Source organism: Spermophilus citellus, assembly GCF_964194105.1.
Source record: "Spermophilus citellus genome assembly, chromosome: 1".
NCBI classification, from domain to species: domain Eukaryota; kingdom Metazoa; phylum Chordata; class Mammalia; order Rodentia; family Sciuridae; genus Spermophilus; species Spermophilus citellus.
In genome coordinates, this window is record NC_138182.1 from 16,251,153 (window position 1) to 16,275,329 (window position 24,177).

At 41.4% G+C, this 24,177-nt stretch overlaps 1 protein-coding gene across 2 annotated transcripts in view; it reads right to left on the bottom strand.

The window, feature by feature from the left end:
- GPC6 (glypican 6) overlaps window positions 1–24,177 on the bottom strand; it is a 1,075,249-nt gene that overhangs the window by 19,086 nt on the left and 1,031,986 nt on the right. For both annotated transcript variants that reach the window (XM_081287406.1, XM_081287407.1), the window contains one exon: window positions 7,144–7,280. In XM_081287406.1, the coding sequence (XP_081143532.1) occupies window positions 7,144–7,280 (137 nt within the window). The remainder of the gene's footprint in view (window positions 1–7,143; window positions 7,281–24,177) is intronic.

The window sequence follows — 24,177 nt, forward strand, 5'->3', positions numbered from 1 at the left end:
TTGTGTGGATGGAGGACAGTGAAAACTGCACAATGTAAACGTGCTTATTATCAATGAACTGTGCACTGACCAAGTGGTTAAAATGGCAGATTTTATGTTTGGTGTGCTTTACCATGATTAAAGAAAAAGATTTAAGTATAACTTTTTATAAAGGTTTGTGATATAGATTACTTTTTATCCCTTTCCAGTTTTCCTGGCTGGAAAGTGGTATTACTTAAAGCACACTGTGAGCTTTTGCTTTAAATGGCTTTACAGATTCTGAAGACTGTGGAGATGGGTGGTCCACGAGCTATGACACCACGATGTGGTCAAAGGCTCACCAACAGTGACCTGGGACACCTGAGATCTCTTTAGGACAGATCTCTCAGGGCAGTGTGACCATGGGCAAGTCACCAAACCACTTTATTTTGTTCTTCACTCCGCAAATATAATGTGTGCTTATGCAAATTAAGTGGTTAAACATGGCTTCCTTCAATACCAAACTAGGTCCTTAGGAGCAGCTGTCAGCAGCAGCATCCTGGGTTTTAAAGCCTGTTTTTATGTACAGAAGAATGATTTGTGGTGGCTATTCTCCAACTGGAGCATGGAGGCAGGGAACATCTTGGGAGGTCTTGGAGAACCCACAGCTCCACAGTTGCAGCAGTGAGAAGAAGCTAAATTCTTTGACTTGGCTGCTTGACTCATTGGCAGGAGGTTCCCCAAACCCATCGCTTGTTGGTAAAACTGAAGTCAGCAAACTACAGAGCAGACAGAGGAAAAAGAGCCGTGAGCCAGTTTTCAGGGGTGCCTAGCTATGGACTAGCCTTAGGCTTCCCTTCTCCTGTTTGTAGACAACTGTGTCCAACATCTTTTATCACTTGTAATAGGTTCATGCAACTTCTTCTCCCCACCCCAGACAGTCAGGAAGAATCCATGGATCTTCCCTCCCCTGATATGCCAGGGGAAGGGGGAAGTAAAGCATTTTAGAATGCCAGGTTTGACAGTTGCCAGTTCTTTTCTTAGACAGAATTCCCACCTTCCCAACGTGTTTGCCTGGCTGGGCATGTATTGAATATTTTGCAGTTTAAAATACAGCTAGAGTGCTTTGAGACATACTCTGCCATCAGACTAAAACAATATTGTCCTGCCAGACCTGCCGAGTCACTGTCTTGACAGATTTCTCATCACCATGCATCATTTCGCCTTCCTTCCATCTGCTCAGACTTATCCAGTCAGAACTTGCTATTTTCTTTGGTTAGTCAATCCACACAGTGGCTGGTGAGAGTGACTGATCTATTTTCTAGATTTCATTGCTGTTCCTACACCTTACAATTTACTGTGTGTACTTCTTGGCCTTGGGAAGGAGTTCCTTGGGGATGCACTATTTCTGTGAGGATCAGGTACCTAAAAATACAGCAGAGGCTCCCTACAAAAGCCACGTCTCCAAAGGGTCCAATTAATCCTTGTCCTTCAGCCAGCTCCTTGATCGCCTCCTCCCAGAAGGCGTTTGAAAGAGAGGACACATTGACAGCTAAACACTGGCCTGCAGGAAGCAAAATCCTAGTCATTTTGCCAGTTCCATGGGGGAGAGGGAAGAGTCCGGAAATGATTGACTCAAAGACCCTGAAAACCCTCAGCTCATTTACATCCTATCAGATAACCCCGGTGTCTATGGGGCACCACTCCCAGACTGGTTTGCATTCTTCTGGTCTCATGTCTCCCATATTCTCCTTTCCTTTTTAATCCCCATGAGTTTAGAAAAAGGGTCCTGATAAAGAGAAAACAATCCTAAAGGAAGCTATAGATGCTGTAGTTTAATATGGTGTGTCCTGAAATAGCAAAAATCTGCCTATGAGTCAAAAAGACAGAGTCTATGTGAAAGTCATAGGCATTGAGTGTTTTCTTCTGCTACTGCCTGGCAGACTTCTAGCCTGTAGCTGCTAACCATATAAAAGTTTTATTTTCTTGCAAGTCTGTGCTTTCCTGCCTTCTACCTAATCATTCTTCTCTAGCTCCTGAACAGACAGCTCATTCTGGCCACTGGCTGCCCAGGACGCCCTTCTCAGGCATGACTGATGGCTGCAAATGTCTTCCTAGGGTCTCTGGGTTCACCCCGGAACTTTAGGAGGCCTAGATTTGTAACCTGCACCACAAGTCTTTAATTTTTTTCCCTTTGGCTTCTAGATTATTATTGATTTTCCTCTGTAACTTACTAGCTTCTTTTCAGTTCCTATTTGTCTGTGTGGAGTCAGAGTGCTCCTGTGTCTTCTCCCATTTTCCCCTAAGATGTTGCTTAGGTCAGTGGAAAATGGGAGACGTAGAAGTTACACCTGCAAATGGACTTTCCTTCTGGTCACTGAAGATGCGTCTGATGCTGCCTTTCTCAGGTGACAGATGCTGCTGTGAATTCTAAGGAAAATCCTGAATTAACTCTTCTGATGAGTGGGATGTGATTATTATAAGTCCCAACTGCTACAAAACAAATGTTGCATGCCCCAAGATCAGTGTGGTAAACACCGAATTTCCAGTGTGGTGGTATTTATTTGGTGGGTCTTTGGAAGATAATTAGGGTTGGGTAAAGTCATGAGTTTCGAGGCCCTGTGATGGGATTAGTACCTTTAGAAGAGAAAGGGAAGAGACCTCTCTCTTTCCACCTTATGAGGATGGGGAAGAAGGTGGCCATCTACAGGATGTTTAGGAAGAGGTCCTTCACCAGAACCCAACCTTGAAGGTACCCTGCTCTTAAATGTCCCAGCCTCTGGAACTGTGCAAAGTGAATTTCTGTTGTTCAGGCCTCTGTATCTATGGTATTTTTGTTATAGCATCTAGAGCTGACTAAGATATTCATTGACTCAAGTACTGACCAACGATTCAGGAATCAAATTTATTCTTGCCAGTCATCACAATGGACCATTTGAGACCAGGAGTCTGTGTGAACTCTACCCTGCATTGTGAAGGTTCTGCTATATTTCCAGCCTAAATTCTCTCTTGATGCACTTGTGAAGCCTAAGCAATTTTCAGTCAAGATGATGTCAACCTTGCCTCTACCCAGTGGGTGACACACAACTGAACTATGTGACCTCCCTGCCTATATTGCTGTTGTTTTTAATACAAGAAAAGTCTAAAGCCAACATCAAAAGTACCTGGGAAGGCAAAGGGAAAACAGAAAACTGGGACATGCTCCTGGAGGCTGGTGTGAGAACTGAGAAAGGAATATCTTACATGTCGATAGGAGCTGAAGGTGGTGCTGCCAGATGAAACATAGGGCTGTCAGTTAAATTTGAATTTCACATACACTGTGGAATTTTTTTAAGTATAAGTGTGTTCCATTTTTCATCTAGTATTTTAAAGTTCCAGTTCTGGCAACTCTGCCTCAGAGCCTGTTACTCAAAGTGTGGTTCCTGGACCAGCAATAAGTGCATCACTTGGGAATTTGTTGGAAATGCAGATTCTTACTCAGGTCCCACCTGAACTTCTTGTCTTTGTCAGTTCAGGCTTCTATAACAAAAATACCAGAGACTGGAGGGCTTAAACAATACACGCTTATTTCTCATGGTCCTGGGGTTTGGGGTAATCAAAATTTAAGGAGTTGGCAGATTCCATGTCTAGTACTATCTCTTTTCCTGGTTTTTGCAGATGGCAACCTTCTTGTTCTGTCTTCACAGGGGAGGAGGGGAGGAGATATCGTCTTTCTCCTGCCTCTTTTTATAAAGGCACTAATCCCACATAGAAGGCTTCCATTCTCATGACCCGATAACCTCCCAAAGTACCGTCACACTGGGGGTTAGGATTTCAACATAAGAATTTTAAGGGGACACAGACATTCATCCTGCCATACTTACTGAATCAGAATCTGCATTTTAACAAGGTTTCCAAGAGTTGAGCCTGTACACCAAAGTTTGAGCAGCATTGTTCTAGAATTTACAAACTATTTTCAGCCACCCTATGGTTTCAGCCCTACCACATCTATGTGTTTCCTGTTATAGTTCAAGTCATCCTCAATCTCAGCAGGTACCATTAATTTAATCATAGCTTTCTGGGAAAATAAGGTAATCACTAGAATAAATGGACATATCCACTATAGGAGTCATTTTGATTTCAGAAACATTAGCATCTGCAATAGGCATCTTTCTGAATCAAGGAAATATGGGAAACAGCTGGGGAGGAGAATACAAAAAATAATTGGGAAACTATGGGTGACAGAAGACAAGTCTGATCAAATACTTAGAACAAAAGGGCTGTAGGAGTGGTACAAATGGAGAATGTGCCTGAGAGTCTGATGGATGAAACATATAGACAGGGAGACTGTCTGGCTCATGGGAGACCTCAGTACACAGGTTCTCATGCATAAACTCCGGACACGACACTCCATCAATCCTTAGAGATGACTCTGGTCCATATCCATGAATGTGTCGATAGATTTTTTTTTAAAATAAAGTTTCTATTTCTTTCATTTAACTCAGGAGATAAGAATAACCTTTCTTACTTCATTTTTCTTGGTTTTACAACTATTCATAAACATTTAAAAATGTCTGTCATTTTAAAATCTATACTTCAAAAGTAGGGGAAAATGTAATGATCTGCATTACAATGAATTCTTTACTCTTATATTTTAATTGATGCATAAAAGTTGTGCATTCTTTATGGGGTCCCATGTGATGTTTGGAAACATATAATGTTCAAATCAGGGTAAGCATATCTTTCTCCTCATTTCTTTATGGTGAAAGTATTCAAAATCCTTTCTTCTAGCTTTTTAGAAACATAATACATTTTGATATTTACAGTCACCTTTTTGTGCAAGAACATACCAGAATCTATTTCTTCTAATAGTAACTTAGCACCCATTGATTAACCTCTCATGATCAGATGGATTCTTCAACTTTCAAAACAGTTCAGTAGAATTTCTTTAATTGAGAAACTTATCTCGTGTGCTTCTAGATCAATTATTTGCAAGAGAAGAAAACTTCAGCTAAATTTAATTCAACAAGTCTTCACTGGCTATCTATTTACTCTGCTAGTCAATATAAAGTTGTAATATTAAGACTTCCTTTCAGCAGAAGAGTAAAAATAGGACCTAAAAGGAAGCATGAAATTGTAATTTTTCAAGGGGAACACAATTTGAGTCACAAATATTTGACAGTCTCATCTTTTTCTATAATATACTTATTGCATAATGAAAGGGACAGTGTATTGGGTTAAATTCTGGAATATTTCTGCAAGTGACTTTATTGCATTAAACTTTAGTCATTTCCTCCACTGTATAAAATCCTCTAATGTTTCTTGTTGGTCACAGGATAAAATTAAAATGTGGCTCTTGGGTACTGATTCAAGTGTTTACCTTTCTATATGGTCTTCTCCTAAACCTGCAATTCAGTGGTATGGTGCTGGATCTCTGCCTTTTCCTGGACCTCCCGGACCCCTGTCCTCTTTCTAGTTACTGTGCCTTTTCACACACTGACCCCACTACCATTTTATAGTACCTGCATCTTATAATCTTATAGGTAGTGTCTCACTTCATAATATTGCTGATGTATTGAGGAGCTGAATGAATGATGTAAACCCACTCAGTCTTTTCTAGAGATAAGGATCCATTTCATTTGTTCACTGAACCTGGGGAGTGGGTATTTAGTGGCTGATTATTTAAGAGGTAAGGTGATCTGTTGCTCTTCTTCAATGGTCTTTGCTCCCACTCATTCTCTTGATGGTGTTTAGTCACTCCCACTATCCACAATCATGATTATTTCCTTTTGTAAGAAACCACATATGTGCTAAGATCCAGCAACATGCATGACTGTGTGAATGCAGTTCAAAACACAGCCTTCATTTTAGCCAGGGCTGAACGGTGAACGCAGAGGGGCAACAGAGCAGCTGGAAAAATCCAGCACTTGCTCATCAGGTCACCTGCTCCTTTCCAGGCTTTCTGTAGAGCCACTGAGAAAAGAACATTCAGAGCCGTCCATTCACAGCTGGAGTGTGGCCAGAGTTCTTCTTAAATGGCCAGACACTACAATACTCAGTATTTTTGAAGGGCACATTCCTAATATCAGGAATTTCCTTCTGAACTCCTGTGATCCAAGATTTGGATAGTGGTATTTTGGGCAACTCTTTCTGTAGGTGTGGGGTTTCTCCTGGCTAACTAAGCTCTTCCTGCTGTGGTTAATAACACCATTACCAATGGATGCTGAAAAGCACCAGGCGGCAGTGTGGGAAATGACGCCTACCTGGCCCTACTTGCACTCCAGCTTACCTTCCATGGAGGCTCCCAAACGTACCTTCTTGTTCCCTTCGGATCCCAGCTGCTTCAAACATTTGAAACTGCCCAAGAGGCCCCAGAATAGAGTCCCCTCTTGGCTTCTCCACCCCCTGTTCAACCTTCAAAGGTTTCTTGAGTCCAGTTTACCAGCTGCTTCACTCACCTGCAGCTGGGCTCTGGCAGATCCCTCTCCTCTGGTTCTGTCTGCCAACTCCCAGCCAGTTCCCCATCCAATTTCTCCACCCTGTGAGAACCCAGGCCACGCCCATTTCTGAGATGAACCAACACATGCAGCAGTTCCTTATGAAGTGGTCATAGCCAGGATTAGCAGGGCAGGAAGATGGAAACAGAACCATCTCTTATCAGGAGGTGCCGGGGAGGCTTGGAGGGGACTCCCCAAGACATGGGGGCTATTAAATCTTTTACCCAGTTATCCCTCGCCATTAAAAAAAAAATCTTTTCAATAAACACTTGGATTTATTTTCCTCCAAGGGTGCAAATAAATAAATAATAAATAAATATTCCAGTTGAATTTTCATTTCCTGCTTAACTCCCAATGGGGGAAAAAAGAGTAAAAGTGGCTCTGTAAATTTAACTATGGATAAAAATAGCTCTAAGTGAACACAAAAGGGCTCTTTGTGCTCTCAGGCTATGTGTAACCTGGCACCTGTCACCATCCTTCTGTCCTCATCCCTTGGCGAGGCATCCAGGGCAAGGAGTCCAAGCTTCATGGCACCTAGAGAGTAAGTGCTCCCAGGTGCCCATCAAACCTGTCATTCTCAACAACTGTTGCTGAGTTACAGTGTCCTTCCACCTTCCATTGCTTTTTGCATAAACAGGTCTGCGGAGTTGTGCCAGGGGTCTTCCAGGGGGAGTGTGTGGTGCCCCAATCGGACATCGCGTCTCCTCACCTGGCTTTGCTGTGGCCATTCCAGCACTCCTCCTCGTTGGAAGTGCCCGCTGTCACGCGCTCGTCCTTGCAGATGGCATAGGGTAATGCCGACCAGACCTTTTTAGAGAGCTTCAATTTCTCTTTTATGTCTGTGACCTGATCAAGAAACCAAGGGAAACCAGTGAATGTCTTTCTAAGGCTTTGCTCATTCCAACACAAGATGTAATGCAGGTGAAGGTCACAGAACTAGCATTTTGAAGAGAATGACACCTCAAACTGCAGGGAACGTGCCCCACCCCATCTTCCTTCATCTCCTAGCACAGAGTTCTCAGGTAACTGGCTCTTTGTTTCTTCCTCTTTTCTGACCTTCCACCCTTTGGAAGCATCTCACCCGCCTTCAGGTCCCTCATCCCTGCCTGGAGTCTCTATTGCAAACACCCTGAGTATATGCTTTGGAATTCATTTGCCTGGATATCAGATACATGCTCCAAAACAACATTCCAAGAGACAAGCCACTTTCCCTAATGGACTACTTGTTTCTGCAAGAAATAAATACCGTCAAGAATTCAGCTGCTGGTGACCTCTGCTCTAGTGCACTGACAGGCTCACGTAGCTTGTACTTGCCTAGTGAACAGCAAACCAAACCCACTTCAAAGTCTCCAGCACAGACGAGAAAGTCATTCTAAATACCAGTGAGTGTACAGTGCACAGCCCTGAAGATGGACGGCAGAAGAAGCTCAGTCCTGACATCTTGGGTGATTTCAGGCTTAGCACTGACTTGTGGGAAACAGGGACAGGAGTCAATGCCATTTGGGTTTCATAATGAACACTGAGGTTCACGATATCCTGTTCTGTCTGGGCAAACACTGGGAAGGTCCATGGAGGGACACAGTGTACCAGTTATGGGTTGAATCGTGTCCCACCGATTGGTATTCTTGGACTCAAAGTACCTCAGAATGTGAGCTGATTTTGAGACAGGGTCTTTCCAGAAGTAAAGAAGTGAAAGCTAAACATTAAGGTGGCCCCTAACTCAATTTGGCGTCTTTATGCAAAGGGGAAATCTGGACACAGAGATGGCTGTAGAGAGAAGATGATGTGAAGACACGGGAAGAAGATGGCTCTTTACCAGCTAAGGAGAGTGGCCTGAAACAGACCCTTCCCTCACAACCTCAGAAGGAACCAACCCTGCTGGCACCACCTTGTTTCAGACTGCTGTCCCCCAGAGCTGTGAGACAATAACTTTCTGTCCTTTCAAGCCAGGTAGTTTGTGATACTATCAGGGCATCCCTAGAAAACTCATACAGATGCAAAGAACCCTGGCTAAACATTTGATGAGCATATTCACACATTCCCAAAGCACCTCCCACAGATTACACATTAATTACAAAAGGAAAGCTGGTGGTTTTACAGTGCAAAAACTTGGCACAGGATGTACCTTCACCAAGTGATCAGAGTAATGGGACAAATTGATATCGTGTACCACCTGATGTGATGTGCCAAGAAAGACATCACTTAGGCAGCCAAAATTCATATGGATCTAATCATAAGGACACATCAGACAAACCCAGACCAAGGGACATTGTAAAGAACAGCTGGACTCTATTCCAAAATGTCACTCACATAGGACAAAAGAAACACTGAAGAAAGAACTCTTTCAGATTAAGAACAAGAGCCACCGCGTCCAAATGGGACACACAAGCCTGGATTGGAATACTACATCAGAAAATATTGGCCGTAACAGACATTACTGAGATAGTGGGCAAAATCTGTACACTGACTCTCAGATAATAATATTGTCATTTGCTAAATTTCCCAATTCTCAGATCACACTGGGTAGGTAATATAGGATAATGTAGTGTTCTTAGGAGATACATGCAGGAGTATTTAGAGTTAAAAGAGCAGGATTTTCACAACTTGCTTTGTAATAGTTCAGTAATAGTAAATACATATATGTGTAAAGGAGAGAGAAAGTTAATGGGGCAAACTTTTAATAATTGATTAATCTGAATGAAGAGTCTATAAAGCAATTTAGTCTTAGAATGCAAGTTTTTTGTAAGTTTGAATTTCTTTCAAAATTAAAAAATGCTAAAAAACAAAAAAAGAAACACTTCCTGGCATTTTATTTGTTTTTCATGGTGTCTACTTTGGGGTCCCTAATCTCTAATAAGGGCCACCACCCCAAGCCACTCATTTCCATTCTTTTTAACACATACCTCTGGGGGTATTACAGATTTATTTGTTGTTCAGAAAACAGTCACCATCTTTGGGACTGAAACACTGTCAGTTTTATTCTGTGTCATATTAGAGCCCAGTGAAAATGAATATTCTCCCTTTTGCTTATTCCACATTAAAAATCCCACCTCTAAACCAGATATATGGATACTGAGACTCAGACAGAATGCAGCGGCCTGTTGTCTGTCCCCAGGCATCTCCTCTTTTCATAGTGTAAAATTTCACTGTGACTGTTGTGCTGCTCATTCTCTAAATCAAGCTCAGGCATTGTCTCCTTCAAAGTGCATTCTCTGGCACCCTGCTAGATTTACTCAACTATCTGCACAGCATGGGGCACTGCCGACAATCCAGGTACTCATCTCTCCAAGCTGATGGTTGCCTTACTTTGCCAATTCTCTCTTAGCCTGGTGCTTCTTGATGGTGGGGATTAAGGTTGCAATTTGTCTTCTATCAGTGCCTAGCAAAGGGTCGAGTAACCAACCATCCCAGGTTGTCTGGGACTTGGGGAATTCCAGGATGCTGAATTTTCAGTGCTAAAAGCTGGCAAGTCAACTGGAATGCGTTCATCACATGTGTCCCGGCACACAGTAGGTGCTTAATAAATGTCAACTGAGATAATGGTTTTAATTGTCCCCTTCCGTTACAAGGTCATAGATGATATCACTAACACTAAATAGCTGGGGATCACAATAACGTGGTCTTCATTCCAAAAGGGCTGGAAGGAGAAGGGGACACATACCTGGCCACGTGGGGAGCCCCTCGTAAGGATGGGAGAGTGGTCCTCTGTAATTTTTCACTGCAGCACATTTTAGAATCAGGACATGTTCGCTCTGGCATTTTGGTAGCTGTTCGTTTTCATTGTTCAATTGAAGGAGATAACAGCAAAGGAGCAGTGAGAAATGTAAATGCTGTTTTAACATTCTGCAGGGAAGCTGGCCAATTCACCTCTAGACTGTGATGCTGAGGCAGACAGCTGAACAAATGGATGCTATTAGCCACTGCAATAGAACATGCCTTTGATTCCCAAGCATATCTGAATGATTGCAGCTTATTTTTCAGTATCAGGAAAGTTTTTCCATCCTCACATTGTTTAGAAATATTTTCTTGTTTTACGTTTTTTTTTTTTTTTTTTTAATTTCTGAACAATCTAGGTAACTGCTGTACTGTAGCTCCAGACCTGAGTTTTGTTTTGGTTTTCCTGGGAACTTAACTGCATACAACTGTGAGCTGAGCTTTAGATTAAGCAGCACTCTTGGTACAACTATATTGCCGACAATAACAAGGAGCCCTAATTCATTAACAACACAAAAATGTGGTAGAGACAAACGGGATCAAATACAAAATTTATAATAATGTTTCTTTGTCTGCTTCACCAATGAACTATTCTAGGATGAAGAAACTCTCAACGGTACTTGCTAATGTTATTTACTGTTAGTCCAATAGTATATGAGCTATGCTGTTGAATTACTGATGTTATTAAGACCTAAGTGATAAATTTTTTCACCTATGCTATGGAATCTGATCCAAATATATACTGTTGGAGTTCACAGGGAAAACCTGAGCCCTCATTTAGGATTTATGTGGAGTTCATTCTTATTTCTGACAATTTCCACGACTGACTTCAGTAGAGATGTACACGCTCCATTTAAATCCCGTCAGAAAGGTCCATGAAAATGCTCTGTGGGAAGACAGTGGCACCCTCTTGTACCTAACCCTACACACTGTACAATTAGACAAAGAAGGAAGAAGTTGACAAGGCAGAGTGACTGCTAATGCCACTCTTATCTCACTATTTCACATAAAAATAATTGTGCCCAAATACTTTACTTGAATCTCATTAAATTTCTTACTTCCTGTCTAGTTTACAGGAAATACTAAGGATAGAGGAACAAATCAGTAATATCCTAAATAAATGATCAGACACACCAATGAATGAGACATTACATAAGACTGGCTCCATTCTTCAAAAGAGCCCAAGTAAATAAATAAATCAACAGAGGCAGGAAGACTGCTCTGGGTGAAAAGAAACTAAAAACACAACAATCAAATGCCAAGTGTAAGACCTTCACTGAGTCCTGGATTTGGAAGCAGGCACACAGCTCTGAGTTTTGAAACAACCAGGAGATTGGGAATATAGAACAGAGAGCAGTTAGCGCTGCTGAATTACTGTTAATTTTCTTAAGCATGATCTTGATGTTGTGGTCATGTAGGAGATTGCTATTACCTGCAGGAGATTCATGCTGAGATATCTAGGGATAGAATGTCATTGTGTCTTGCCTGAAAACAGAAAACTCCTCAACTATTATTGAGTTTATGCAAGTGGTTTATGGATGTATTAAATTTTACTGATATTTTTGGCCACTTTAGTATAGTTTGAAAAAGTTAAAGATAATGAAGAAATAAGACACTGTTGTCAAGGCCTGTGACTTTTAAGAGCCTCACTGGGTGAGTTTAAGGTGTAGGGTCATCGTTGATCCGCAGTAGTAGGGCTAACCATGAGCTGTCATTAAGCTGGGACACTTGGTCAATCTTTACACCTCTGTGCTAGAATATTGTCATTATACTCTTCATGCAATTGAGAAACAGGGGCTTAGGGAGACTCAAAAACTTGTCACAAATCTAGTAAATGATGGAGTGAGATTCAAGTTCAAATGTAGACTTGGAAATTGTCATTCTTAACTACTAGGCTTAATAGTGTTGTTGCTTACAGCTCTGGTCTTCCAAATATGTATGCTGGGCTGGTGAGGCTGGGTGTGCCTCTCTGGGGACATGCAAGTGATTCAGTGTGACTCAGGATAAAAACACTAGAAGTTCCATTTCTATTTCTAAAATATAAGAACACAAGAGAAATTAAGCTTTATTAATATTTCATTGAGAGATGGATGTTTTCAGTCGGTCTATATGGCGATGGCCATCTCTCAGTCATCCTACGGAAGGAGAAAGTCTTTCACATTTCCACTTCCATTAGCTTGCTGCTGGTATATTGACAGAGCACATACGTAGTTAAATGTGTTTATAGATTAGATTACCTGGTTTTAACTAACTCATTCAATGGAAAATGGCTTTTAAGGAAAACTTTCGATTCCTTTCATTTCAAACAATGCAAGATCAAGTGAAGGATGAAATATCAGGCAGAATACAGGAGCCCTCCGGCCCCAGGACCCCCATAGATGCTTGAAACCAGGGATAATAAAGAGCCCTACTATAGACCATGTCTTTTCCTATACATACATGTCCATGGTAAAGCTTAATTTGTAGATTAGGCTCTGTAGGAGAATATCAACAACAATAATAAAATAGAAGAATTATAACAATGTGCTGTAATTAAAGTTAGTTGGATGCAGTCTATCTGTCTCAAGACATCCTATTATAGTGAGTTAACATTTTTGCTTGGGTAATATGAGATTGTGTAATTCCTACAGGGTGTGATGAAGGGAGGTACATGACGTAGGCACTGTGACACAACTTCAGGCTGCCATCGACCTCTTTGAGGGTGCAGCAGGCTGAGTCCTACCCGTCTGGGTGATCCTGGATCACCCAGCTATTCCAATGCAGGTGAGGTAGCATGGATAGAGTGGATAAACCAGACAAAGGGAAGATCCACTTCCTGGGTGGGATGGAGAGGATGGCCTGAGATTTCATCATGCTACTCAGAAAAATGTGCAACTGAAACTTTTGAAGTATTTATTTCTGGAATTTTTCATGTAATATTTTTGAGTCATGGTTGACCATTGGCAACTGAACCTGCAAAAGGGGAAATCATAGTGTGTGTGTGTGTGTGTGTGTGTGTGTGTGTGTGTGTGTTGGGGGGAGTCTACTATATTTCTCTTACTCTTTTAAAGATTTTTGTTATTTTAATTGACACATTGTAATTGAACATATTTATGGAGTACATATGCTTCTTGATATCTTGATAGATGTCATGTTCAAATCACATCTATCTCCTCGAACACTTATTATTTCTTGTTGTTGAAAGCATTCAAAATTCTCCTAGCTTCTTCTTGCTATACCTGTGATGTTACAAAGTAAAAATAATAATGATTCTTTGTTTTATCTTAATCTCATCCTTCAAAAGTCTCTATTTTGCACGAACTTCACAAGGTACAGAATGTATTAGTTCAGCAGTACTAATACATAATTCATGCATAAATAATTATAAGTATGCTGGGTGTCTGTGATCCTGAATATGTTGCTGATAGAGGTACAGGGACTTACATAATATATTTTGAATCAACGACTTAACAAGGAAAAATTCAGTAACTTGCAGTGAAATCAGTTTAACAAGACAGGGAAGTGTAATACAATTTAGAAAAAGTTCCAACACATTGGTCAAATAAAAAAAAGGTTTTTTTATTGCTCATATGCATCTTTTATGAGTCAGGTTCATGCTACACTCGAAATACAAAGATGACTAGCACAGAGTTGTCGCCCTTGAAGAGTTCCTACTGGTGCTGCCTGGTGGGGTGAGCAGATACAGAGCACATTCCATTCGCGGGGAAGCACAGGACTATGGGCACACTGATACCAATTTGTCTGGAAATGTTCTTTCTGGGAAACACCATATTCCCTTCTAAGCAAGTAAAACTTTACTGATGATATTTGCTCTTTGTGACTGCTAAAGTCTGTCATGGGAACGATTAGGAAGCAAGATAATTAGTAATTCTATCCAGAGGGATTCAAAACAAAAAAAGGCCTTGTGTCTTCCCAAGTTTTTACCTCCAAGAACAGGATGAGTTGACATGGGCAGAAGCCATTGCTTTTAGCTACTGGTCTTCCACTAAGGAGGAGCGGCACGTTCCTAACTCCTGGGGGGTATCTGCTCCACCGCCCAAGACTCGGCAAACAGTGCTTTGTGTGTAGCTGATGCTTAATAAATATTTGTTGAATGAATACTTACATGAACAGCATTGCCAATTATCTGCTAAGGGAAGTAAGATTTCAAAAATTATCGATTTTCTGCCAGCTACACTGTCTGGGCTTTTCCTTTGGAGAATAAGGAAGGCATGGGTAAATTCAGTCAGGCCATTAGAAAAAAAAGTATATTTCCTTGACCTGACTACCCCTGCAGCAAGAGGGATCTCAGGTGATGTCTCCTATCCCCTAATTAGGATTCTAGGTTTCCATCACCCTAAATGTCATTCCTGGTGTCATTTACACAGATATGAAGGAAGAGCCTCAGAGGCCTCAGAGGCAATCTTAGCTTGGGGGACATACATGACAATCTAACCGGAAATGGAGCCAATTCCATCTTATTGGACTTTCTCCTTCAAGAGGTTTGCCCATGGCTGTCTGTCCATCCACCTGAGGCCCAAAGTCTGTTTCCCTGGATGCTTTACTTCCTCTGGATTGTCCCTGGGCAGCCACTGTGAAAGGCCCATCTGCTGTCCTACCTCAACCGTCCCTGGACAGGAACTCTCTTCCCTGGGTACCTGTTGTGTGCACTTGGCCCCCATCCCCTATTTGCTCTGACTTCAGAAAGATTACCACGTGCCTATTTCATCTGTATAAAAACATAATGTAACCAGATGTAAATAATATATACCAAATCTTTAAGAAAAAAAAAGATGATTAATATTTAAAGGGCTACACACTAAATAATACATCTTAAAGGAAAAAAAAAACAATGTGAATATTTTATAGTCTGAAGGTCATTTGTTAGCTTTGGAAAGCAATCTGTTTGAAGAAATGAAGGTGGCCTGCCTTTTACCTCCTAGATAAGGCCACTTTCCTTGGTCAACTTAAGGGAAATTTGTGATGCATAAAACCAGTCTTGCATCCTAAGAGTTTAATAATCCAGCTTTGGAAACAGAGAGCTTGCCCAGCTTTACTCTGGAGAAGAATGACCTTGTCTTGGAGCCCCAAGTCACTCACTGTGACCCTGTGTCAGGATTCAAGCCCTGAGTGCTGCTTTAAGAGTCGAGCAGGGCCTGTGGATGGATCTGGACAGCGCCTTCCACACGATTCAGAACTGGTGCAGTCGGGAGCACTGTGTTTAGACTCCCGAACACTCGGAGGGAATACTGATTTTTCTGACATGGCCAAATGTCTATAAATACCACCTCCCTAATATCCTGGGAGGAAGTAGGGCTTACTAATGCCATCCGGCTCAGCGAGGAAACTGGAGACATCACAGGCTCACTCTACTTGCTCCAATTGTGTGGAAGCCTAGAGTGAAATCCATGTCTTCTGAAAGTAGCTTTTAGCACTCGGCTCACACAACATCAGCTTCCCATTTACTATGAGTTTGTGAAACTCTTTGGTGATATTCTTCACGTCTCAGACTGTGCCTGTCTGCAGTGTGATGTTTGGGTGAGTTCCGTAACACTGGTGGAGAAATCACCTTGTAACGTGTTCTCTTTCAGGAAACTTCTAAGTCTGTCTGGGGACAGCAGCAGGGCTCTTACTGAATCCAGCCTGTCAGTGAACCTAACGCAGATTTTGCCCACATAATACGAGCAGCATTCCACAGAGTCCTCGAGTCACTGTGCAACCTAAAACCAGCCCACATTCTGGGCTGCATCAGATATTCCCAGGGAATTCAATAGCAACTTCGAGTCTGTTACCATGCAACATACATTCCCCCTGTGGCATGGTACTTTTAACATGACACCCCAAGGAGACAGACACTCATGCATTTTGCAGGAAAAACGAAGGAGGATAAAAAAAACCCGGTAGGAAGTGAGAGAATCTTTGAAATTTCAAAAAGACAATGCTTAGTTTTGTTGACTTTCTCAGGGGATCGGGAATTGGATGAAAAATTTGAAGAGTCTGAATTAGCCCCTTCTGGCTTCCCATTGGAATTTCTTGGCTAGATGAGCCCACTCTATGAAGGGCATGACCTTGAAAAGACAGATGGGGTCCCTTTCTGGCAAAACACTGATCCCAAAGTGAAATAAATATGGGAAACATCATAAACATCTTTCTGTGCTGTTCAGATCAGATTTCTGCATCAGGTTTTAAGAAAACAACAACAAACTTTCAGTGCTTCGTTTGTACACCTAATATTCTGATGGTGGCCCATTTTGTATAGTGTTCCATTTTAGACAAGTTAGTAAATGTTCCACAGGCCATCAAGGGATGACACAGTTTGGCACTGAACTAACAACATCTATTGAATTCAACAGAGGAGAGAAAAAGAAAGTCATTTATTCTGATGAAACCAAAGAATTTCTTTGCGTAGCAGGCAACTCAGTTGTGGTGCTATTTACTTCTCAAGAATACCAGATATGAAATGACTTTGAGGACTGGTTTTATTGCTGGATCATGGAATTTTGAAGTTCAACAGAACTCCCACGGTCCAAAGCTTCTAGAGGGTTCTCAGCAGACTCACCCAGACTCCATTATGAGTTTTCTGTGCTGCATATCAACATCCATGAGAGAGGACTCAGCAATGGCTGCTTGGCCCATAGTAAGTCACTTCTCTCTGGGAAGTTCTGGAGGTTGTTATGGCCATCATCCTGTCCCTTCTTCTGTGATTGGCATCAAGACCGAGGCTCCAACTTTATGTCCTGGTCTGCTCGGTTCCTTCCTGAACGTCAGCTGGTTTCACACTCCAAGAGTGAGCTCAGCTTTCTCTGCCGTCTGCTTTTGCTTCATTGTTGATGGTGGGCTTGTGTAGCCTCTGCTCTCCACGTGGACACTGGCTCTGTCCTTGTTGGTGGCTGACCTTGGCCTCTACCATTTCTTCACATGGTTTTGGCTGTGTAGACAGACATTCTGGAGGAGCTGCCCTCATCTGGGGCATGATTTGGGACCAATGCTGACTCTAAATGAGGTTATTAGAAGCCCTCTTTAGCCTGCTGGGCAGAGATCTCAGGTGCAGCCTCAAACGAAGAGAGACGCAGCATTCCTAGTAGTTAGATGAGGCATGTTGAAGCAGTTTGGATATTTAAAAACTGCTCTCACCATCGTCTATTCTATCATCATTATAGAATGAAAACTCTGGGAATTTCTTCATGGTTTGAAAGGCAGCTTTCTTCTATTTCTTGACGTCGCCAACAGGATCATGGTAGTGTTGTGGATTGAACCCCTTAACAGCATTAGCCTAGAAATTAGCACTAATTTAGAAAACTGCTAGGGAAAGTTTAGAGTCTAATTTTGCCAATGTGAAAGAGAAAAGCTGGATGTTGTGAATCGTGGTGTTGCTGAAGAATTCCTGTTCTTTGCTAGCTATTACTTCACGTGTACCTCCCCTTTACAGGGGCTTTGATGGCACCCAGAGAATCCAAACAAAGGCTTGAGCTCCACTTCTCTGGGATTGACATAACACAGGGATTCTGTTAAGCTCATAACCACCTGAAGTGACTCTCACGATATTGAAATCTCAGCTTCAGGAAACAAAATCCAGGACATTACAAGTATGTCTGCTAATTAGAGAAGGGGGAGGAGGCGGAGAGAAATGTTTCACCTAGAGCTCAGGCAATCTTCAGCATTTTAGAATTTATCATTTAATTCTGAACACTTGGGGCTTTAGTCTCCCACACCAGAACTGGGATACAGATGTGTATTCTGGTTTCTTTCTCTGAAGCCATTCAGATATTTGATGTTTAACAAGAAACAGAAAAAATCTTCTTGCTCAACCCAGAGTGGTGGAACACATATTGAAAGGTGGATTAGATGCAGTATAGAAAAACATCTTCTGCAAGTGGTAAGCAGACAGCAGATTTATCTAAGTACTAAAGCCATTTAGGGTAGAGATGGGTTGTCCTTACATCTTTTGTGGAACAGGAAATAAGAAGCAGATAAATCTTTTTGGGGCATATGTGATTTGATTTGTACTTAACTCTGTAGACATGTACTGAGTGCTACATAATATGTGCCTCTTTGGCATTGTAGTTTTACATTTATGATAGAACACAATGTCTTGCTTTTTCCTTCATGGGTTGAGCTGGAAATTGGTTTGAGTTTAGATGCTAGTGAATTTGGCTTAAGGGCCTTCTAGGAAGAACAGAGTGAAATGCTACTATACACACCCAGGAAAGTAGCTCACAGGCCCCAAGCAAGCCTCTGAACTCTAACACAAACATGGAGACTGCAGAGTGGGAGAAGAAGAGCATGCTCTTGTGGATAACTCTGTGGTACTCCACTTGACCGTCTTTCTTTCAGTGCTCCTACCTTGATACTCAGAGCCAACAGGGCCTCTCCATAAGGACACGTTCTCAGTTATCCCTTTGTGTTCTTTCCTGCCACAAAGATTTCCCTGTTCATTATGCTTGTGGGTCTTCCCTCCTTGCCTGCAGAGGTTATAGAAATACAGCTGCTTTCCTTTTGTGTTAACTACATACTAGAGTATGTGTGTCCCACCTCTTAGCACAGTGCTTGATTATAGTAGTACTTGATAGTCAATGAAAGAATGAAGAATATAGGCAGATTTTAATTTCTGAAACTCCAAATTAAATTGTGAATGAAATGCAAATTCTAGAAATGTAAATTCTAGCAATCAAAATAAACTGATTGCTATTGGAGGGGACATCTTCCTTGTAAACCTGTATATTTTATGGAGAAATGGTGGTTTAGGGCCTATTTTTGGGAGTCAGTTCATCAAAATAAACACATTTGTGCACGTGCATGTGCCCCCCCACCCCCAACACATACACACACACACACACACACACACACACACACACACACCCTTGTTGAGAATCTACAATGCACTTGCACTTTAAAGATCCTGGGAATGTGTAAGATTTGATACTAACTTCATCAAACCTACCACTCATGGAACGAAGATACGTACATATAAATAAACATAATAAATGTCTCTTATGTTTAATGGTTGTAGTGTGTTTGGGAGAAGTACTGTAAATATTTTATTATAAAGAAGGGAGAGGGGTGTAGGAAGGCTTCAAGGGAGAAGTGGCGATTAAAATGGACCTTGAAGGACAAGCAGCAATTTCAGGCCATAGAGTTGGAAGGAGCTTTTCTTGGCAGAGGAACCCTGAGTGGCAAAAGCTCAGAGATGCAAAGTTCCCTCAACAGGGGAGACCAAAAGGGAGGTGCATGGAAAAGTGTTTGCCAAAATCGTGACTTTGGCAAAGTTGAGTAATCTCCCTACAAACTGGTTTTCAAGACAGAGGACAATGCCTCCTTCTTTTCAGCTCTCTCTTAAGGATTCAATAAAACTTAGTAAGTTAATATATTGCTAGGGTCCTTGGAACCGAAAGTTCTTAATGAGCAGAAACATCACCACAGGGACAGATGGCAGAGGGTGACTAAACTGTACTCCCTTTTGGAAATCAAGCTCTTACCCCTGTGAGGTAAATTACCTGTTCCTGGGAGCCATCTGGTTACCTTAAAGATCCAATTTACCCCATGGGGCACCACCTAGGGAGAGCCATCTACTCCTCTTATGATCGGACCCAAGTGATACAATAGTATTTGACTTTTACCTTTATATCTTAAGCATCTGATAACCTCTATGGGTGCCCTGAGTCCCCTACAACTGCAGAGATGTCAGATATGCCCTGTTTTAGCTCTAGTGGAAGAGGAACCACCTTGAAAAATGGCAGAATGGCCATTCTGGGCAAGGAAGCAATCAGAGTCTAAGGAGTGATATGCAAGCTACAATTGTGAGCTATGTATGTAATTAAAAATTTCCTAATAGCTACATTAAAATTGTGAATTGAAATTAATTTTATTAGTGCATTTTATTTATACCAACCCCTCCAAATATTATGGCTTCATCATATGATTGTGAAAATGTATAATGAGATCATTAACATTCATTTTTATGCTAAGTCTTGGAAATCCGGTTTGTATTGTGTCTTACAGTCCATCTCAGTTCACCCCAGGGACACGTCCAGTGCTCAGTAGCTGCAGTAGGCTAGTGGCTTCGGATTTTGACTTACAGCACATTTCCAGTACTCAACAGCCACAGCTTCCTGGTGGCTAACACACTGAGAACACAGTCTAAGATCTGTCCTGGGCACATCAGGAGAAGGGACTAGTCAAGAGGGGATAAACACAGTTGCCAGACTAGGGTTTGTGGTTTGAATGGAGGGCAGGCTATTAGCTTTACATTAGAGAACTCAGAATCTCCATGTGAACTTCTTGAATAGGTGGCACTTTAAATCAATAGTACTTGTGTTTATCTCTTTTCTCTGATGCCATTTCCTATCCCCATTTTAACCCCCAATCAACTGCCCAAAGTGCATGAAGAAAGAACTAAACTGAAGGTAAGTTATGTTAGAAGCCTGTTTGGGATCCACTCTATGTCTAGAATTGCTTTCCATTATATAAATGAGAACACATTGCCATCAGTTTTGTGACATCTGTCAAAATTTTGCCTACAGACAGAGATATTTTGGCTCTTGCATTTATTTTTTACTCAAGTATTAAAATCATCCAGAAAAGTACACAAATCATGTATAAACAAGTTTGATAAATTTCCACTTTACGTTAAAAGGCACCAGTTATGTGGCAGTTTTTATAAAGGAAAATATTTGAAAAAATTTTGTTGGATCCTATTTTTTTCCCATAAGATCCCATGCTTGCAAATTAATTGTATCAGGTCATTGATATACAGATTACCGAAGAGCAGAAGATTACTGTAATTTTGAGATTATAAGTTTCATATTGGCTCTGAGAATGTGTATACAGACAAAAGTCAGTCAAAAAGTGATACAAAAGTTTGCTCAAGTCGACCTGAAATCCCAACTTTTCCTTCAAGGCAATCCAACTTCACCTGCAGGTATTTAGAAGCCACTTTCACTCTGGCCACCAGATGGCAGTGTTGTCCAATCTTTACCCACCTTCTGCCCCTCCACACAGTCTTGTCCCAGGGAATAAAATTGTAGATTGTTCCACTGCGTATAAAACTGACAACCCTGTTATTTTAAACTTGAAACTGACAGGCTGTTATTTTAATGAGGTCTGCCAGAGCCAAGGTTAACCAAAGCTTTATTTCCCTACAAAATGTTAAGGCCACAGTTCTAAAAGGGGGCTGTGAAATTTTATGTTATTGATACTTTCTCTGACTGAACAAGTTTTAAGATATTTTTGACAACGAAAGCTACATGATGAATATAGACATATGTTTATATACAAAGCCAAATTCTGCATTAAAATTAGTTTAAATTTCTCCCAATAGATCCCTTTACTTTAAGTTACATTCCTGCACAAAACCAAAAAAAAAAAAAATCTTTTTTACAGTTATCCATTTCAGTCTATTTTGAAGAACAAGTATATTTTTAGCACTTTGACTTTCTAACTTAGTAAGTCAAAGGAAAATTTCAAGCTTATTTCAATCCCATTAATATTCCAAAACGAGATCAAGTGTAGTATTTGATTATTTCTGTGAAAGAAGTTTAGATCTAGAATGGCAAAACTTAGAAAGGATTTTCTTTTATAATAGGTACTTCTACAATGTGTGGTGGTTAATGGTATTATAATCTAATTCCTTTCTCTTGAAATGAAAAACCATTTCTATGTTGATCAAGAAGGTATTTAAAGTCAGTTGCTAGCTGTGCCAGTATTAAAAATACGAGAAACCATTTTTCCCCAAGTGATTTTGCTAAAATTTCACACCTTTTAGCCTGCTCCAAAATTGTTTTTAACGTCTAATTTTTTAACAATCTTCCTGTCTGAATGTATTAATGGAGATCCTATAAATACTCCATCCATTGAAATAAACATTGACCCTTGGAATTGGCCAAAGGTTTGCCCACAGAATAGAAGCTCAGGCAGAGCTTTGATTTCAAGAGTGGGCCTTGAAGAAGTGAATTTCATGGTATCATTCATCGGTGATAATGTCGATTCTATTTAACAAATACTTACTGCAAACCTATGCTAGGTAAAGAACTACACCTGGTGGACAAGGCTTACCAAACCAAGTTGTCCGCACTAGCTTGTCTGCAGGACCACCTACATAATTTGTGAATCTTGGTGCAAAAGTAAAAGTTGGGGCTACTTATTCAATATTATTAAGAGTTTCAGCAGGGCAATAGCTGAGTGCTTTAAATGCTGAACCTCATGTACGTGCACTGGCTGTGTGCCCATGAGGCAGCCCGCTTGTCTTCAGGAAGCTGCAACCTTCCTGGGTCCTCCTGAGATGAATACTCGGGATCTGAGACGATGCTCATAACAGTGATGGCCACAACAGTGAGGGCCACCACCCTTGTGAGACACCCAGAGGGAAGGTACATCATCACCCCCAATGTGCCCAGGAATGTTGAAAGGTAGTCATTGGCTCTTCCACTTTACAAGTGAGATAACTGACAGCTGCAGTTTGGTGGTGACATTTTGGTTTAGTGGGATGTCATCAAGTACTTGCCATGTGGCAGGGCACCGCGTTAAACCCATCACTCAGATCTCATCGCTTAATCATGACAACCCCACTTGAATAATGAGGACGCCGAGGCAGTGAGGAGTGATATCACCTGGCCTGGGTCACATAGTACCAGCAGCAGGGTTTGGGTGGGAGCCGACACTGGGGCTCCAGGGCCTTCAGTCGTCTGCTAACCATTCCAGCAGACTGGCGAGCTGAGGAGTGTTAATGTATTCTAAAGCCCCATGGCCTCTTGGCAGGTCTTGCTCATTTTGGAAAGGATGGAAAATATATTGGGGGTGGGGGGGTAGTAAGGCCTAGCGCTCTGGAAATCTTTGTCCTCTCTCCACGCTAATTTTCTAGACCTTCCCAGCAACATGATGATTCAAGAGGGCCTCCAAACAATTTCCTAATTTTGCAACTCTTTCTAACACCACTGAAGTTAGAGCTTTTCCTAATTTTCTCAACCTTTTCTAATAAGGCCTATCCTTAGAGCTCTCCAGAAAAACACAAGACTATACATTTTTTAAGGCTAACAATTGAACTGTGTGTGTGGGTGCAAGCGCTGTATCACAGAGCCATATCCTCAGCCTAAGGCCAACATTTTAAATCAACCCTTTTCTCCCCTCGGAGGTCCAAAGACAGAAGAAGAACCTAACACTGCTTGCTCATCACTTTTCTGGTTATGCACAACAGCAGGTTATATTGTCCTTAAATGCGTTCATGCATGCATGCAGGCATCTATCTGTCTTATATCTTAATTATCAGCAGAAATAATAAATATCAGGTTGTACTAAGACTATCCTAGGTGCACAGGACTGTAAAATCTAGGCCATTCCTATAGCGTGTAAGTGTGAAAGTCCCCAGATCTCCTCCTGGCTTTAAAATGGAAAAAGTGTTCCCCTTCTGGATTTTTAATTCATAAAACAGCACAGACCAACTCTTCCCCTGGGCTTCCATGACAAAGGGAGAGTTCTCCCTTAGGGCTACAGACAGAAGTTGGAAATCCAGCCCTACATATTTAATGGACTGTATCTAACAAAATTGCATTAGAAATCCTCTCCTTGAGACTATTTCTCTTATGAAATGGAAAGTAGTAAAGAAAACAAAATTTTCACCACCTTGCCACAGGAATCCATGGGGACTTGAAAGAGCTTTGCCTTTCCCTATTACACCCTACTTGGGAATAAGGTTGAGAGGCCAGTCAGTAAATCTGATTCTACCAAACCCAAAGCACTGGGAGGAATCACCTTTTTATTGCTGATAACTATAAAAACAGTACTGGAAGCACACTAGAATCCTAAAGATAAAGCACCAGGGGCTTTCTGCTAATAGATTTGGTGGCTAAACAGTGGCATTTAGAGAATAACCTTCATCACTTCAAACGAGATCTCTGCAGAGGAGCTCTGAATGTAAATAATTAGAATAACAGTTGTGTCTCCACCTTGGGTTGTCTTTCCGGGCCTCCTTTGAAGAGGTACTTTTTGAAGAGGAACATTTTATTCTTGACACATGGGGAGCCACAGTATGATTACTATTCAGTCTCAAGAGAGTGGA